Source organism: Dipodomys merriami, unplaced genomic scaffold, assembly GCF_024711535.1.
Source record: "Dipodomys merriami isolate MVZ:Mamm:240054 unplaced genomic scaffold, mDipMer1.0.p SCAF_91, whole genome shotgun sequence".
In the NCBI taxonomy this organism is placed as follows: Eukaryota; Metazoa; Chordata; class Mammalia; order Rodentia; family Heteromyidae; genus Dipodomys; species Dipodomys merriami.
The window spans coordinates 3,686,111-3,705,819 of record NW_027206524.1 but is presented as its reverse complement, the minus strand read 5'-3'; the positions used below and the strand labels follow the sequence as shown (position 1 = coordinate 3,705,819).

The following is a 19,709-nucleotide window of genomic DNA, read 5'->3' as shown; positions in this document are numbered from 1 at the left end:
ATTAAACTATAAGTAAATGACTGGCTTACCCTTTTCCATTCAAGGAAAAGGAGATGTAGCTTTATTTTAATAACATTGTTAATCAAGTTTTGTTTTTTTAAATCCAGTATTCAAAATGATGAATTTTATAAGATTTATTTTTAAGTCACAGAATCATATTGCTTTGGATATTTGTAATGGAAAGCAGCAAACACATTATGCATTGACATTTTGAAATTATTCAAGTGCAATCTCCAATGTAAGCTCTTATTGGTGAATAACATATTTTTAAAACAATTAAAATTAAATAGATTATAAATAAATTATAGTTATCAGAGGGAAACACTAATTTTGGGCCTAAAATAAGGAATAAGGAATGGACCTCTTGTTATTATTATACATTTGCTATAGCATATTTAAGACCATCTTAAATCACTGAGTTGGAGGATCTTAGCAGTATTTTAAGTAACTTAATTTCTATTGATTTAAAGACCTGGAGGAGTTGAAGGAAAAGATTTTAGATGAATTGGAAAGAAAGGGGAAAATGAAATTTATCCATGGAACCACACACACACACACACACACACACACACACACACACACACACACACACACACACACACACACACACACACACACACACACACACACACACACACACACACACACACACACACACACACACACACTAGAACTCACAATGTTGCATAAAAGGAAAAGGATTGTGGATCCTGACAGTAGAAATAGTCAATGTGAGCAAAGAACTTAATTTCTTTACTGCCTGTGATGTCACTGTGTAAGAGACAAACTACACACAGTCTAGGAAAGATGGCAGGGAAAGTTTGCAAACCAGCATGATGATTCAGATTGTTAGTGAGGGGTGGGGGGAGGAAGAAAAACCATACCTTCTGTAAGACTGGACAGGAAAGCCAACCTGGTCTTACAGAGAGGGAAAGAAACACCTAGAAAATCAGCATGTCTTACTCCAGCACAAAAGTGAAGACTCAAATGAATGCCTACATTAAATCTAAGACATAGTTTGAGTGGCTGCAGCTTTCGCTGATCTTGCTCACTCTCTGGAGGAGGAGTGTAATAAGCTAGGATGTGTCCAATGAACTGGCCTTGAACATCTAAGGGAAAGCACAGGACAGGAGAGCTGGGAGGTGGATGGCGGAGGGAATCCAAGAACAGCTCCAGGGCAATGAGCAGAACCTGAGTGGTCACCTCAAAGAAACTGCTTGAACTCAGGGCCTCTCACTTGCAGTCTACTATTTGGACTATCCCAGCATCCCTTTGGGCTTTAGGCATTTTTCGGATAGGATCTCCCACTTGATCCTCCTGACTCTGCCTCCTGGTAGCTAAGAAGACAAGGTGTATACTACCACACCCGGTTTGTACTTTGAGAGAGGGTCATTGGTTTCAAATCTTGGCCCTATTGTCTCTACCTCCCATGGAGATGAACACAGTCAGTGTCTTTTATTTGCATATATGAAAACAGAACAATAAAATGTGAAGTTTACAGATGCACTCTGTTGGCTTCTAGGTAATGTTGAATTCTTCTCAGTGAAAGTCAACTCCTGGTTTGGTTTTGGATTTTTTTTTCCAGTCCTAGGACTTGAACTCAGGGCCAGGCTCTGTCCCTTTAGCCTCTGTGTGCTCAAAGCTGGCTCTCTATCACTTGAGCCACAGCATCACTTTTGGCTTTTTCTGAGTAGTTTATTAGAGATGTATTAGATCTTCGTACCCGGGCTGGCTTTGAACATGATCCTCAGCTCTCAGCCTCTTGAGTAGCTAGGATTACAGGCATGAGCCACCAGTGCCCAGCCTCATAATCTATTTGTTGAGAGTGGGAATTAATACCTGATTTATTCAGGCCATGTTGACATAAACTTCTTTGGTTCAAATAACCAAAAGCATTCAACCTAGCTGGGCGCTGGTGGCTCACGCCTGTAATCCTAGCTACTCAGGAGGCTGAGATCTGAGGATCGCGGTTCAAAGCCAACCCCGGGCAAGAGAGACCGTGAGACTCCTATTTCCAATAAACCACCAGAAAACCGGAAGTGGCGCTGTAGCTCAAGTGGTAGAGCGCTCGCCTTGAGCTGAAGAGCTGAGGGACAGCGCCCAGGCCCAGAGTTCAAGCCCCACAACCGACAAAAAAAAAAAAAAAAAAGCATTCAACCTGAGTGGGGATGGACCATAAGGTATAAATGACATACTAGCTCTGAGTTTGTAGAACCTATTATTCCTGCTTTTCCTTCCACATTCCATATACATGGCTGTATAATGACTATACAGTATAACTTAATAGACAAGCATTAGGAATATAAACTAAAGTCCAAAACAACAATCAACTAAGGCTGGATGATGATCAAATTTCCTTTCATAGTTGTTGTTGTTGTTTTTTTTGTTTTGTCATGGGACTTGAACTCTGGGCCTGGGCGCTGTCCCTCATCCCTTCAGATCAAGGCTAGTACTCTACCACTTGAGCCACTGCACCACTTCCAGTTTTCTGAGTGGTTTATTGGAGATAAGGGTCTCCCGGACCTGTCTGGGCTGGCTTTGAACTGTGATCCTCAGATCTCAGCCTCCTGAGTAGCTAGGATTACAGGTGTGAGACACTGGGGCGCCCAGCTCCTTTCATAGTTTAAAAGCCAGGAGTTATTTTTTAAAAAAAACACTCAAATTTCTTAATGTGTAATCTGTCATAGTAGCTTTAACCCATGCCAAATGGTATTTGTAAAATACATGTGCCAAATAAGAAGAGGAAAATTTGTGTCAACATGCGTGAATGATAGATAGGCTTGCTCCATTATCCTTGGTTTTGATCTGTGCAAAAATATATGAGTAAATTCTCAAATCTAAGTTCTAAATAATCACATGCAAATTGATTATCATGTGGAATATTACTATCTCTACTGAACACAATGTTTCAGTTATTCAATTTAAAACAAGAAAACTGACAGAAGATGAAGCCACAATGTCTTCCTAAAATGACTAGTGTTTGTTTGTTTGTTTTGTCATTGTAGGTCTTAAACTCTGGGCCTGGGCACTGTCCCTAAGCTCTTCAGCTCTACCACTTGAGCCAGAGTGCTACTTCCCATTTTCTGAGTGGTTTATGGGAGACTTTCCTGCCCGAGCTGGCTTTGAACTGTGATCCTCAGATCTCAGCCTCCTGAGTAGCTAGGATACAGGTGTGAGCCACTGGCGCCTGGCAAAATGACTGGTTTTGAGGCTTGAGTTTTTCTAGAATACATAAGTCACTACAGAAGAAATTCTGTAGTACAAGTCTTGGCACAGGTATTTATCAACACCATAATAACCCCTTTGAATAAAAGGAGCTCCAGATTCTAAGCTTCTACTCATACCTAAGCTTTGAATTAACACAATTCTGTTCTAAAGGGCCCATGTGTGCACCATAAATACCAATATGTCATAAATGTATTCATGGGTTAATTACCATGACAACCAAGAATTTATCAGGTCAGATACTTGGCTGGCAAATGTCCTAGTAATATTTTGAATATTATCTTTTTACATGGCTGAAATAAACAGGCTAGGGATGATTCTGTACAGCAAAGACAAATTCTGCTGCCTGGGAATGGTTTAAACCCTAGGACATATTGTCTCTCTCCACACACGAGAATGTTCACCAGTCATTATCTGAGAAAAAGGAGCCTCCTCTTCCAGAAAGTGTGTTGAGTTTCTTAACATTCTGACTGATTTTATTTTGTCTTATTTTAATATAATGCAAATTTTCCCTGGGAATTTCACCAACCAAAAAGTGAGTGTCAGGGCTGGGAAGGTGGCTCAGGGGTAGAATGCTTGCCTAGCATGCATGAAGCCCTAGGTTCGATTCCTCAGTGCCACATACACAGAAAAAGCTGGAAGTGGTGCTGTGACTCAAGTGGTAGAGTACTAGCCTTGAGCAAAAAGCGGCTCAGGGACAGTGCCCAGGCCCTGCGTTCAAGTTCCAGGATTGGCAAAAAAAAAAGTGTCAGCGAGTGCCCTTGAAAATAAATTAAATTCTAACAACAGATCCAAAACATGGCTTTCAAAGCAAAACAGGGTCACCCAACACACCCCAATATACTACTCAATCCTTCTGGGAAGTGTTTGAGGAACTGAATAAACATGGATTTCAGAGAGAAGAGGGAGTAAGAGCAGAAACTCAGAACATAAGACTGACCAAAAAGGAACATTTTAAAAATGCTTGTGTTGGCTGATCAAGCAACCAAAACCTAAATAAAGGGAGATTTTCTTTCTTTCCTTCCTTCGGACAAGTTGTATTGATTCATGGACAGCTGACTCCTTAAACCTTAACTTTGGGGTATTGGCACAGCATTCTTTAGAGACACATGACATCAAAGTGGTCTAGAAGACTTGCATTTCTATTCATGCTCTCATTACCCATAAGTGCTCTCTTTCAGCATCAAAGAGGGACCTCATGACCAAAATAGTCTTAGTCAGAATGTGATGCTAACATACCTGGTCACAGGATCACCCGTGATGAACAAAAGCACTGGCAAACATTTCTTGCCAATTGGCAAGGAAGTGTCTCCACTTTGTAGAGCTCATTCGAGAAGCCACCATCCCTTACCTCAGGAAGTGCTTCATTGTGCCTCTGTGGACTGTGCAGGTGCCGCACGAACTGCCCTCAAGTAATCGCTTCCAGGAAAGTCAGTGGAGGCTGGGGGAAGAAATCAGATTTATTTACTAATAAGGGAAATGGAAACCTCAGAACATTGACTGAAAAGTCCACACAGCAGCACCACTCAGAGGATGTCGATACAGCCCTAGCCTTTCACCTTAAGACTGTACAACTAATCTTCCTTTGTAAGTCACTTGTTGGAGAGAAATGACTAGTTTCATGAGCTTCAAGAGCAAGTGTTTTCTCTATTTTGAGTGTTATTTCTATTTCCCTCCTCCTCCTCCTCCTCCTCTTTGTTTTTCTTCTCCTCTTCCTCCTCTTTCTTTTCCTTCTCCTCCTCTTCCTCCTCCTTCTTTTCCTTCTCCTCCTCCCATCCCACTTCTTCTTTGTGTTGGTCCCTGGACTTAAATTCAGGGCTTGAATACTACCCATTGATATTCTTTTGCTCAAGGCTAACACTCTACCACTTGAGCCACAGCTCCACTTCTGGCTTTTATTTGGAGGGGGGAGGGGGAGTGGCGGGATTAAGCAGAGATAAGAATCTCCTGGACTTTCCTGCCAGGGATGGCTTTGAACTGCAATCCTCAGATCTCAGCCTCCTGAGTAGCCTGGATTACAAGTGTGAGCCGCCAGCATCCAGCCAAGTTTATTTCTATACCTTGATGATTGATAACATTTATAAGAAAAATAAAACTCAAGCTCTTTATAGAGGTGACTATCTTGATTTACAGACATCCAGTGGTCTTCAGCCCAGCAGCCTTAACCTTAAGAATAGAATGCATGCTACACGCATATCTGGAAATGTCACTCTGCATCCCATTAATAAGCACAACTAACACATGTTAATACATTTTTTAAAAAGTGGTCAAAGAGGCCAGAGCCTGTGGCTCATGCCTGTAATCCTAGCTACTCAGGAGGCTGAGATCCAAGGATCAGGGTTCAAAGCCAGCCGGGGCAAGAAACTCTGTGAGACTCTTATCTCCAATAAACCACCAGAAAACCGGAAGTGGTGCTGTGGCTCAAGTGGTAGAGTGCTTGCCTTGAGATTAAGAGCTGAGGGACAGCGCTCAGGCACAGAAGTCAAGCCCCATGACTGACAAAAAAAAAAAAGTAGTCATAGAGCCAGGTACTCCAAACAAATCAATGATACTCCAGATCCCATTTTGGGGCCCTGTGAACAGAAAAGTAATGTGTTATACTTCCATAGTACTTTGTAGTTCATCATTTGATTTTACAAAGCTTATAACATTAGGTTATTGGTCTTGAATAGGAGGATGCTGGAGGCAACCTTCAGGGCGGAAAGCAGGGATGATGGGATGATAAGAGAGAGTAGTAACAAAAAAGAGGTATTGCCCTCTGAGAGAAGAGATATTGGAATGGCAGGAAGAAAACATTGGAGAACTAAATGTAGGGCAAAGACACAGCCCCAACTACAATGGCCTAGAAGTGGGGGAGACTCAGCCCTCCAATTCCAGTCTTTTTGTTGTTGTTGTTCAGTCATGGGGCTTGAACTTGGGGCCTGGTCGTTGTCCCTCAACTCTTTAGCTCAAGGCTAGTGCTCTACCACTTGAGCCACAGCACCACTTCCGGCTTTTTTCTGCTTATGCGGTGTTGAGGTATTGAACCCAGGGCCTCATGCATGCAAGGCAAGCACTCTACCACTGAGCCAGCTTCCCAGCCCCTCCAGTTTTTTCATTTCTTTTGTCAGTTATGGGGCTTGAACTCAGGGCCTGGATGCTATCCCTTAATCTTTTCTTTAATAGATAATCATTTTTTGCAAATATTCCATGTATGTCTGGAAAAAAACGTTTGCACCAATTTAAGATTATGGTTGTCTGTTTCTAAGAAGAAGTAGAGATTTAGGTTTGGTGAGGGATGGAGGGATGGTGGGGCTGGGTGGGGAGAAAGAGAAAGTGTACAGAATGACTTTCAACCTTAAAGAGTCTAACCTTAAATATAACCCAAAGAGCCAGGGTTCCGCACAGAGCCAAGTGAATGACTGAATAAAGGCTCTAAGGCAGATGATATATAAATCTCTCATACAAGGGAATTCCAAATGTATATGCATTACTGTGCCCCTTGAGAAGGTGGATGATCACTCCTTACTCCTTAATGAGAGGCTGGACTTGATAACTTCTGGAGTATAGTAAGGAAAAGGAGAAAGAAGCAAAAGGGAAATGAGAGGAATCCGATGAAAGCATGTCCACCTCAGAGCATGTCCCCACGGTCAGCAGTCATGTGATGGCATGGAACCTGAGCCAACCTCTACCAAGACCTTGTGGTCTCCCTCCCCCAAACCCAGAACTTCAGTTTAATCAGGAGAAAAACATCAGACAAATCCCAGTTGGAGGACACACCACAACCATGTCTAATAGTACGTCTCAAAACTCTGTGTTAGTGAAATGAGCTCCCTTCCCATAGCTTAGTACGTTACTTCCCTTCTCCACAGCTTAGCACGCTCTCTTCCTAGGCAACACTAGGTCCACTTAGTAAAGGCAGTAAATAATCAGCCTCCAACCCCCTTTACCTTGGGATGGCACTTCTTTGGGGCAGCTACCACCATATAGGAGCCCCTTAGAGTGACCTTCAGGTCTGGGCAGCTGCAGGACCCTTATCTACTATTTGGACAGCAGCCATAAATCCTAGTCTGCCATGATGAAGCCCCTGGCCCACACATCCACACAAGGGTCCCAGCCTCCTGGCCCCGTCTAGCTTCTCCTAAGCCTCCTAGATTTTGTAGGTCATCTCAGACAATAGCTGGCGCTTCTTCTCACTTCTCCCTTGTGAGAAGGGGTCTTGCTGGCCTCCTTCCCGGCAATAAACCTTCCTTTGTTCTCTCTACCTGGATGTCGGCGTGGTTCTCGGGCAAAGTCTAATAATCTTTCATTCTGAAAACCATTAAAAAACAAACAAGGAAATTCAAGATGTCAAAGCCAAGAGTTGTGTGCTAAGGAGATGGCACTTATTATATGTGTGTGGCTTCCTGGATGGTGCCCTGAGTCGCATAAAAGACAAGGAACAACAACTAGGGACCTAGGAAGCAAGCATGGGCTCTTTTTGGCTCCATAGAAAATGTGAATATTGGCCCATTGCTTGTAGCAAATGTTTGGGTGACTGGAAGATGTTAGCAGGGAAGACTGAATGCTAATGTAGGGACAGGGATTGTACATGGTGCTTCAGAGCACAGGTTTTGGAAGGGAGAAAGTTCTTAGCTTGGATGTTCCAATCATCAGAGGGCACCCTTGCTGCTTAAGATCTTCAGGGTTCAACGTGAAGAGAAGCTCCAAGTATGGATGAAATGAACCCAAGCATATAAAGTGCTCAGTGTGGTGCCAGGTCTGGTAACAGGCATCCAGTGAGTGGGTGCTCATTTGGCATTAGCATTTTTGTCATGTTTATTATTATCTGCTCCTCTCCAGTGAAAGAATTTTGTTTTTGACAAAAACCACTCAGGACACTGCTGAAAGTCCAATGGGATGTGAATTGTGACATTGGCAGTGCTGAGGGCGGAGGACTGAGCAGAGGTGAAGGATATGTGGGAGGTGGAATCAACTGCCCTTGCTGATGGGATGGGGAAAGGGATGGCAAGGAAAATAACCATTAGCTCTAATTATCTGTCACCCATGCTGGAAGCAGACATACCAATTAGATCTAATTGTCAGTCCCCCAATGAGAAAACACCAACGATGACTCTGAGTGGTCAAAGAAAGCTCCTGTGCACAATTGTCCACTGGGAACTCATTACATAACTTTGCTAAAGGTTTTTATATAAGGGGGAAAAAAATCATTGCCTTTTCTTTTTTTTGGAGGTTGGTGGTGCTTAAACAAAGGGCTTGGATGCTGCCACTAAGCATTTTTTTTGCTCGAGGCTAGCACTCTACCACTTGAGCCACTTCTGGCTTTTTCTTTTGGGTGATTAACTGGAGGTAAGAGTCTTGTGGACTTTGACCTGCAATTCTCAGATCTTAGCCTCCTGAGTTGCTAGGATTATAAGCATGAACCACCTTCCTGTTGGGCTCATTGCTCATTTTAATGGGACACTGGTTAGCTAGTTCACTCATTCGTGGAAATTAGCATTTCTCAAGTAGCTGGATAATGTGAGGAGAATTCACATTTCATAACAGTTTTATACACACACACACACACACACACACACACACACACACACACAGATCTGGCAATACTGGGTTTGAACTCAGGGCCTCATACTTGCCAGGTAAGTTCTCTTCCACTGAGCCATACCTTCAGTCCTGTTTTTCATGGTCACTTTTGAGATAGGATCTCACTTCTTGTTCAAGCAAGTGCCTAGGCCACTATCCACCTAGTTTAGACTTCCTGCTGTAGCTGGGATGACAGGTGCATGCTCCGGTATGTCTGTCTTTCCTCTATTAGGATAGAGTCTCATGACTTTTCTGCCTAGGTTGGTCTAGAACCATGTATCCTCCCATTCTCAGCTTCCAAAGTAGCTTATAGGCTGCATTTTACATACCTACTATTGCTCCAGAACAATCTATTTTCTGTTTCTTCTTTGGATTTCCATGGACTGCTCCAATGCATAGCACACTAAGTGCTCAATGTATATTGTATTTGTCAAAAGGAACATTGCACCATTTAGAAAAAAGTACTCTAACAGCGTTCATCAATGACAGCACTAAAAAGAGAAACAGTAAAGCTCCCAACTGAAGAAGAAGAAAAAAAAAACTGTGAGTCTTATTTTAACCCAACTAAAGAATATAATTACAATCCCAGGTTTCCTCCCACTAGAAGCATATTGTAGTAGTTTCTCTCCACTTGTCCAGAGATATGGTCTTGTGCTCATCCAATGGGAAGGATCAAATTATCCTGCTTGTTGGATCAAATACCCCTACATGTCACTTGGCACTTTGGTGCTGGGTTCTGTAGATAATCTGCTTCTTCTTCTTCTGTTTCGTCCTCCCCCCCCCCCACCCCCCTCCACTCCTCCTCCTCCTCCTCCTCTTCCTCTTCTTCTTCTTCTTCTTTTTCTCTCCAGTGGGGAGGCAAGGGACAGCAATGAGTGGTCTGTTACTTCTGAAAATTCATCCTCCCCCTTGACATCAGGGGATTTGCCCTTCCTCCTTTGAGCAAGAAGCCCCCTGCGGCTCTCTGCAAAGTACCATGGGGACAACCCTGACTCTTAGAAGTCCATCCACCTATTGAACACCCCAGGGAATGAATTAGAGAACTCAACTAGTGGGAACAGAGCTCCTTTCTTTCATATCTTAACCCCCACGAAAGATGAAAAAGGCAACTTCCTACGTAAGCCTTTCAAATTCGAACAGGGTGTGACCTCCTGTAAGAACCAAAGTGGGCTCAACTTATTTATACATACACAAAAGACAATCTACAAGGGGAGAGAGGTTTCCTTCTAAAATATGCCTAATTTTGGATTATCCTAGTTTTGAAAGTATGCTGTACAGAGAGGACTTTTAAGACTAGAATGCAGAGTTGGTTGCCGGTGGCTTATGCTTGTAATTTTAATACTACTCTGGATGTTGAGAGCTGAGGATCAAAGTTCAAAGCCAGCCTAGGCAGAGAAAAGAATGTGAGACTCTTCTTTCCAATTAACCACCAAAAAATCCAGAAGTGTAGCTGTGGTTCAAATGGTAGAATGCCGGCATTGAACAAAAAGGTTAATGTGGCACCAATGGCTCACACCTGTAATCCTAGCTACTTAGGAGACTGAGATCTGAGGACTGCAGTTAGAAGCTAGCCCAAGCAGAAAAGTCCCCGTGAGTCTCTTATCTCTAACAAGCTACTCAAAAAGCCAGAAGTGGCACTGTGGCTCAAGTGGTAGAGCACTAGCCTTCAGCACAGAGACTCAGGGATAGTGCCCAGGGCCTGAGTTCAAGCCCCAGGACCAGCAAAATAAATAAATAAAAGCTAATGTGGCATAGCTGAGCGTCAAACCTTGCAGACTGGCCTCTCACTTACTTCGGCTGCCTCCAGAGACCCCTGAGGCAAAATTCTGGTTTGACATAAGAGAGATGAGAATGCAGAGTGTATTCAATTCAAACTAACGTGCAAAGCCAAACTCTGTGTACACATGCAGCTCAAAACTTAATAGAGTTCCTCTGGGAACTCCCTAGGAATTCTTATTTTTTGTCGGTCGTGGGGCCTGAACTCTGGGCCTGGGCACTGTCCCTGAGCTCTTCAGCTCAAGGATAATGCTCTACCACTTGAGCCATAGCACCACTTCCAGCTTTTTCTGTTTATGTGGTGCTGAGGAATCAAATCCAGGGCCTCATGCATGCAAAGCAAGCACTCTACCACTGAGCCACCTTTCCAGCCCCTCCCTAGGAATTCTTACTGGAGAACTCATATAGGAACTGGCTACTTAGCCTAACAGTGTGCATTAGTGGCTTCTATGATTGAATGAGCTAATTCTTCATGGTAAATATATTTATCTGTTATCTATTTGTCTGTCCTACTGCTCATTTCTCTGGAGAACTCTGACTCACCCAGCCTCCATTATAGGGCAGATGATTAGATGGCAGTGTTTAAAAAGAACAAGTGTCCACTCAACAGTATATAAACAAACACCTTTGAAAGGCTAAACACAATGCAGCATAATGACAGGGAACACCCACAGTGAACAAATCACCCCCCTGTCATCCTATTACCTGCATGGTGTAATTCTATGCTAGAACGCAGACACCTAGTTAACTTAGGGTGATTCAGAGTAACATAATTTGCAACTAAGCATATGATCTTACATAATCAGAAAAAAAATATGGCAACAGCCTCTTTAATCTAACCTAGTGGTAGTCACAGAGTCAAAGCATTTATTTCTCAAGTTATGATTGACAAACTGCCTAGGGAAGCACTAAATAGAAAATTAAGAAGCTTATATATTTTTTTATGAATCAGAGAAATGAGGTATGATTGTTATCTGTTACATAACAGATAACTGCTAATTAGTATATATGTGTCTGAGAACTGGCCTTAAACTGGGATTCTCTTTAGGAGGTTTTTTTGTTTTTTTTTTTTTGTTTGTTTTTGTTTGTTTTTGCAGGTACTGGGGCTTAAACTCAGGCCTTGGATGCTGTTCTTGAGCCTCTTTGTGCTCGGGGATAGATTCTCTACCACTTGAGCCACAGGGCCACTTCTGGCTTTTTCTCTTATCTTAGAGATAAGAGTCTCACAAACTTTCCTACCCAGGCTGGCTTTGAGCCATCATCCTCAGATCTCAGCCTCCTGAGAAGCTAGGATTACAGGTGTGAGCTACCAGCACCCAGTTTAGGAGGTGTTTTTAAGGACATCTGAACCAAAGTCCTACCCTGCAAAGGCATTCATCATTTAATGTATGGTGTACTATTATTTTTACTCCCAATCTTCTTTGGCATGTGAATGCAACCTATATACAGCAGTAATTTCTTCTGTATTGTTAGCTAACATTCAGGGGAATCAAAAGGATTTTTTGAAAACCCAACTGTTGGTAAACTGGGATGTTCACATCCTGTTTTAGGGAACTGAATTTTAGTACCTAAATGAATCTTGCATCTATCCTCTTCAAAATAAAACCTCAGTATCAATTCTTGCTCTGGACATCAAGTTTGCATCTGAATATCGAGTTTTATATTGTTTGCTATTCATCATTCTGTATCTGCATATAGTGGAATCACTGATAAAATTGCACAAGTGTCAAGTAAGCAACTTGAACAATGGCCAACAGAAATGTTGGCTTCCCCATTTTTGAGCATTCTTTGATACAGTGTATTGACCCAGCTATATGAGCACAACCCAGCTTCTCACCCATGGAGAATATTTAAGAAACTTATTGATAGCTGTATCCCAGAGGGATTGTGTATGTTAAAATGTTATATGTCTGGATCTATTTTAAATATTCAAGATGATCTACAATTTAAAGGAATAGTGGGAGACATATTTGGCACAGCACACAATTCTTAGGTGAAGCAAAAAATTACAACTCAATCTATCTGCATTATAAACCTTAACTTTCATAGATTGGGTTGATACATTGGGTAACATACATATTATATACAGGACAAAATATGAAGGCAAAATTCTATGTTAGGTATCTTTTTTTTGTTGTTGGTTGTGGGGACTGAACTCTGGGCCTGGGCACTGTCCCTAAGTTCTTTAGCTCAAGGCTAGCGCTCTACCATTTGAGCCACAGCACCACTTCCAGCTTTTTCTGCTTATGTGGTGCTGAGGAATCGAACCCAGGGCCTCATGCATGCAAGGCAAGCACTCTACCCCTGAGCCACCTTCCTAGCTCCATATGTTAGGTATCTTAATAAAGACATTTTTACCTATTTTGGGGGGGCAGTCTTGGAGCTTGAACATAGGGCCTAGGCACTGTCCCTGAGTCTCTTTGTGTTCGGGGCTAGCATTCTACCACTTGAGCAACAGTGCCACGTCTGGCTTTTTGTTTTGTTTTGAGTAGTTTACTGGAGATAAGAGTCTCACAGACTTTCCTGTGTAGGCTTGCTTTGAACCATGATCCTCAGATGTCAGCCTCCTGAGTAGCTACAACTATAGGTCTGAGCCACAGGTGCCTGGTTCATTTTCACTTTTTGCTTGGCAATTTGGGGTTTGAACTCTGGATCTCATGGCTCTACCATCCTAATCCTTTTTTCTTTTCCTTCTTCCCAGATGGGATCTTGTGTTTTTGCCTAGGTTGGCCTTGGACCTTTTCTTTACAAGTAGTTGAAACCACAGGAATGTGCTCCCACTCTTGACCCGTAATAAAGACTTTTAAAAGGAGGACTAATGGTATGCATAACATGCATGTCAATTAAAACAGTGCTAATAAATGTTTACCATTTTAAGAAAATATATAATTAAACCTCTCAACTAAAAAAATCATAAACATTGTTTTGCTAACTTAAATGGATTCTCAAACCAAATACAATCTGAAATTAAAATGTAAGTGTCCAACAGGAATAAAGACTCTATAAAAAAAAATTTTGGCCTGGAAGTGGCGCTGTGGCTCAAGTGGTAGAGCACTAGCCTTGGGCTGAAGAGCTAAGGGACAGCGCCCAGGCCCAGAGTTCAGGCCCCACGACCGACAAAAACAAAAACAAAAAACAAACGAACAAAAAATTGGCCTTTAAACTCTGAAGGTTAGAATATTCCTATGGTTCTTGTAAAGAAAAAAGGAGGAACTATACTCATTCCAGAGACTGGTTTATACTTTGCATATTTATAATACCAACCAGTGGGGGAAAAAAAAAAAAGATTGGGCTGGGAAGGTGGCTCAGTGGTAGAGCGCTTGCCTTGCATGCCTGAGGCCCTGCGTTCGATTCCTCAGCACCACATAAGCTAAAAGAAAAAAGCCAGAAGTGGTGCCGTGGCTCAAGTGATAGAGCGCTAGCCTTGAGCTGAAGAGCTGAGGGACAGCGTCCAGGCCCAGAGTTCAGGCCCTACGACCGGACTCCCCCCTCCCCCCCCAAAAAAGATTTAGGGAACAGGGCTTAGTTAACTGACAATATCCATTAAGTGATAACCCAAAAGAGCCTGCTACAGAATAAATAAATGTTTTATCTTGAACTAAGCCTTCAAAATATATGGCAGCTTTTCACCAACTACTTACACGAAGGGAAATACAAAGGAGTTACAATCGCTGAAATAAGCTCTTATACCAAGGCATTTTAATTAACCAAGTCCTAATCCCAATAATTAAAATGGAGACTACATTTAAAAGCTATGTGAAGAGCTTTGAGTCTACAGTCATTAGCCTGCTTGAGGTTATATTTTAAGAGCTTTATAGACTCTCCTTAGGTATTCATGGCAGTCATAGGGCTTGGTACCAATAGTGCAAAACAAAAACAAAAACACTCAACCTGTGGATTCTTTCAACAGCACCTGAAACATCATGTAGAACACATAAACTTTATGTAGTCTAACTTCATTGAGAATAAAGCTATTTTCATCCCTTAGAATCATAGCAGCAATACTTCAGGTTTTGTGGGTTGTTTTTTTTTTAGATATAAAGGTTGGAGTTGGCACACTATTAGTAGTAGTATTTTTAACATATGGGTCTTCCACATGGCATCAAAACAGATGTAAAATAGTTTCTTATTTATGCTTCCAGCATAAGTAAGCTGGAAAGTTAAATATTTCTAAAATGCAAGAACACACTATCCTTGGAATGTCTATATTCAGAGTATTTACTAAGGACTTAGGGTGTTTGAGTCCAGGCCCTCTCTCCCTGGTAAGAGTCTACATAGCTCTTATTACAGATTGTTGCAATAAGCTTTTCTTTAGTAACACCTGTCTACATGAGGCCTTCATGAAATAAAGCTTGTGGTCTAATTGCCTTCAAATTGTAGCAACTTCAATGCGTCCTTGGTCACTTTCTTTTCCTAATATATTATCAGAATTATAGGGCAGAGCATATTTGATATTGCAAGGAGGGACAGAATAAACATCTGTTCTAAAGGATAAACATTTGCTAAGAAAGACTCTAATGAACTCCACTTTACATTTTAGTGTAAGTTAGTGTAAATTTTTATGATTTGTTAAGACTTGATAATATAAAGTGAAATTTTTGCCAAACATATTGTTGAAGGATGGGTTCTATGATAATTAGATTTGTTGACCCAAGTTTAACCTGTTAGCATTTGGAGTTCTTCCATCATTTGGAGTTCTGCCAATTAGCAGCATCAAAGACATGAGTAACTGTTTTCTACATTGGTTTGATCTCCAACTTCCTTAGAAACTTATGATGATCAACAGGGAAAGAAATTACCTTCTGGGTCTTCAAAGATACAAATGTATTTAATGTGTTATTGTTTGACATTTAATTTGCATTTGGAACAATAAGCAGATATTCTCTGGTACAATGTGAACACATGGAGAGTTTCACTAATGCAATTTCTATAAAATGTATATTCTTTCTATCATCAGAATCTGCTTCCTTAAAGATAGCCGGACCGAATCAGAAAATGAGAGCAATTTCCTGTCTTCTCCTACTTGAAGCAGCAGATTTGCTGAAACCAAAACATATGCTTATCTTATTTCAGGAATTTGGTGCCAGAAGCAACTGAATATTGATCTTCATCTCACATACTACATTGAAACATCTACTTTTTGTGTACAAGTAGCACAGCTTTAAAAGAATACACTACAATAGTGTGAGGATGACTTTCCACCTTAGAGAGATCAGGGCATAGTGAAATGCTAAAAGAACACTCAGGTTTAGTCAAAGGCAGATCAACTGCTTTATCAAATGAAATGTGTGGCTCACACTTGTAATGCTAGCTCATTCAGAAGGCTGAGATCTGAGGATGGTGATTCAAAGCCAGCCCAGGCAGGAAAGTCCATGAGATTCTTATCTCCAATTAATTATCAAAAAGCCAGACATAGAGCAGTGGCTCAAATGGTAGAGTGCCAGCCTTGAGTGAAAAAGCTAAGGAACAGTGCACAGTTCCTGAATTCCTATTCCAGTACTGGCAGGTGTGTGCGTGCATGTGCATGCGTGCATGCACATGCTCGCATGTGGGTGCGCGTGTGTGCGCACGCGCACACACACACACACACAAATGAAATGTGACATATTCCCCCAACTACTACTTGTCAGTCCCTGTATTTACCCATTGAGCTCCACCCCACCTGCAACTATTCAAAATCTTTCGTTTAGATTTCCCTTGTCATTTATTCTCAGTGGACCACTATGTCTTTCAACAGACACCATCAGGTAAAATCCTTCCATTTCCATTTATCTACAAGCCAGTGCTTTCTCTGGTCCTTCCTTCCCAGGATAAGTTCTCACCCTTTTGTTCTAGGCCAGCACAGTCACACAACTGCTGGAGTTGGGCGGGAGCTGATGGGGTTGGAGCTGTCCAGCAGAATTCTATGCTTACTTCTTCTATGAGACATCATTCCACCATGCAAATGCCTCACACTTCCAGCATAACAAGTTCCCACTTCTTACAATGCAAATCCTTCCTCAATCCCACCTAGCAACCCCAGCCTAGCAAACAGAATTATTCAGCAAATATATGTGAGATTGAAACTACTCACTATAAGCATGGGTCACTTTCAATCATTGAAACTAGAACTGAACCTGCCCCAGATTGACTGCAGTTAGCATATGATTTCTGCTCTACTTTCTTTTTTTCAACCCAAAAGTGACCCAAAAAGGAACAAAGAGACATTTCCATCAACTAGAGTTGCACACTGAATTTCAGCTAAACTACTATTTTTTCATATCAGTATGTCCCAAATATGCACAATTTACCTGAATTTATGTTTAATTGGGCAGTCTGACTTTTTGCTAAATCAAATGACCCTCCAAGTAGCTTTCTGAAAATTCTCAAGAGGATTTAGAAAATGATTCCCTGAGACCTCTGGAAGTTTCTATCTGAGATCTGTAAACTTCTCAATCAGCCAGATATTTTTCCCTTTGCTAATGCAGCTGGGGTTATTTCTAAAGCAGTTCAGTAACAGGCTTGAAGAAATGCTGCTCCTTCTAGAATATTTTCCTTACTTTGCTGATTTTGTATTAGTCCCTGTCTCATACTATCTAGTCACAATCTGAACACCAATAATACTGTAATTTTTGGCCCCTGAAAAAAAAAATCTCATGACAAAGTCATACTTATAGAGTTCTTCCTATCCTGGCTCTATGTGTTAACAATAAGCTATGTTTTGAAATTTTCCTGTCTTTATTCTGTCTTTATGGTCAGCAAGCCACCATAAGGAAAGTAAACAAATCATCCATTTGGGGATTCATTTTCCTTTACTAAAATCAGGTACAGCAACACATGGCCTTCCTCAACAGACTAGGAGAAGCAGACTGCAGGGGTCTTTGTGGGAAAAGCTTTCCCCAAGTAGGAAATGAGGCGTTGCTTCTTTCACCCTCCTGTACTGGGAGGCTTGAAATAAGCAAGGAATTGCTTATAGATCCTTTAGAAGACCGCCTACCTGTCTCACTAAAGGAATGCATTATTTTTTCCTGCAAACAATCACCGTGTGCCTGATCACCTTTGCTAGTGCAAAGGAAGTTACAATCCAAAGTGTAGAAAAAGATGCCCCGGGGCAGATATCCTGATCTTAAAAGTTGCAACCTGCAATCCTGGATTGTCTTTTCTACCTTCTTGACAGTGATATCGCATAGAGATGGTATTCGTCTTTTTTTTTTTTTTAATTCCCTGTGAAAGAAGAGATGAAGGAAGAAGGGAAAAAAATAAATACCTTCCAACAGAGAAGGAAAAAAAGAAGACCGTGCCTTGGCTGTGGTGTCCATGACAGTGACCTCAGAGAAAGCCCCTAGGGAGAGAACGACTGAGAACGTGTTGTCTTAAGAGGATCGGGAATTAAGAGGTCTGTCCCAGCCCGAGCACGCTACCTGCTTTGCACCATATTGCCGGCACGGGTGTCGGACGGACAGACACCACCGGCGGACACTGCGGAGATGCAGAACAATGCCTGGATGCCTGCCCAAAACTGGGGTGAATGACGGCCTCGGTTTAGGCGGCACCGATCTCAAACGAATACATAGATAAAGCCAGCAAGCTCGGGGCGGGGGGGGGGGGGGTAGCGAGATGGTGTTCGGAGGGCTCAAGGCCCGGGTTGGGAGTCCCAATCTGCCCCCCCCCAGCCCCGGGAGAGGCGCGAGGGGGGCGGGGGGGGAGAGCAGGAAGGCGGACACCCAGGATTCATTAAACTCGATCGCGGAGCAAGCCAGCCTGTGAGGTCGTCGGTGAAATATTCATAAGGTGTGTTACCGGACTCGCCACTTGGAGAGAAACAGCCGTGAGTGAGAGACGGGAAGGGCCGGCCGGTGCCCACGCTCGGAAAGAACGACGGACGGACGCCCTCTGTCCCCCCTCCCCGCCCGCCCTCCACCTCCACCGCGCGCGCGCGCGCTCCACACGCTGGGCACCGTGCTGCCCGCGATCGCTCCCCGCTCCTGCCCGATTCCACCTGGCCCAGGACCCGCGACGCTCCCCGGGGGCAGAATCCCAGCTCTCCCCCCCCCCCCCCGCCACCACCCCGTCCCCGACCCCCGCCTCGGAGCAGATGCGGGGCGTAAAGCGCGGGTCCCGCCGACGGCTCCTCCTCCTCCAGCCCCGCTGCAACCCCGCTTAGCTTTCCCCAGCTCCGCACGATCGGGGGGGGGGGGTCACAGTCCCGGAGGGCAAGGTTCACACACACACACACACACACACACACACACACACACACACCGGGACCACCCATCCTCTCGCCCCAACCAGGCCGCCCTTTTGTCCCCGCTCCCCATTTTTTGGCCTCTGTTCGGGGATTCCCCCCCCCCCCCCCCCGCCTCTACCTCCCCAAGCCCGCGGCGTTCAGTCGCTAGGCGACCGGCACCCAGGCCGGGAGACAAACAGGCTCCGACCTGCGGGCGCTGTGGGGTTGGGGAGTGCGGCGTGGGGGGGAGGGCAGGATTGGGGGTGAGGATTACGGTCTTGGTGACCCCGGGGAGTCCGCACCCAACCAGGAGCGATCGGATCCGCCTCGCGTGCCGCCTTTCCCCCTCCTTGGCATTTCTGCTGCGCCCACAACAGCGCGGCGAACGCAGCGCCGCGGCGCCCCGCGTCCCCGCCGCCACCTCGCCGCTCTCCAAGGGCATGCGTTCGCCCCCCTCGCCCCTCCGAGGCCGCCGGGGGTCGCCACTCACCCGGACCCGGACGACGGCCGCGGCCGGCTCAGCGGCTGCCAGCGCGCAGCCCAGCCGGGGCCATCCCGCGTCCCTCGCCCGGCGCTCGGGCTGCTGCGCGCGCGGCGCTCCGCGGCGCGATCGGCGATGGGTGACCGGCGCGGTCGGTGGGTTCCCCGCGCCCAGGGCAGGACGGAGGCGGCCGCGGCTGCCGCACTGGCTGCGGGCGGGCGGATGGACGCGGGAGGGGCGCGGGCAGGGGCGGGGCGGGAATCTGGGGCGCCGGGAGCGCAGCAGCGAGCCGGGATGCACCCTGCGCGGCCCGCGGCCAGGAGGCGACCGAGAGCAGCCGGCGAGGGCGGGCGAGGTTTCCCTGGGAACCCGACGCGGGCGGCTACTGAGCATGCCCAGTCCTGGTGCCTGGGGATGGGGGGGGGAGGGAAGCAAGTGAAGGAGTGAGCGCCCCCCCCC

General features: G+C 44.4%; 1 protein-coding gene across 3 annotated transcripts in view; it reads right to left on the bottom strand.

Annotated features, from left to right (window-relative positions):
- Positions 1-19,497, bottom strand: part of LOC138821378 (ELMO domain-containing protein 1) — a 50,243-nt gene extending 30,746 nt beyond the window's left edge. The window contains exons 1-2 of one of the 3 annotated variants that reach the window (XM_070013559.1): positions 19,260-19,497; positions 4,577-4,666 (exon numbers count right to left, since the gene is read on the bottom strand). In XM_070013559.1, the coding sequence (XP_069869660.1) occupies positions 4,577-4,593 (17 nt within the window). In that variant the 5' untranslated portion in view covers positions 4,594-4,666; positions 19,260-19,497. Of the gene's footprint in view, positions 1-4,576; positions 4,667-19,259 lie in introns of those variants that run through there. The other 2 variants (XM_070013561.1, XM_070013560.1) reach the window with 2 other exon arrangements.
- Between the last annotated feature and the right edge of the window lie 212 nt (positions 19,498-19,709).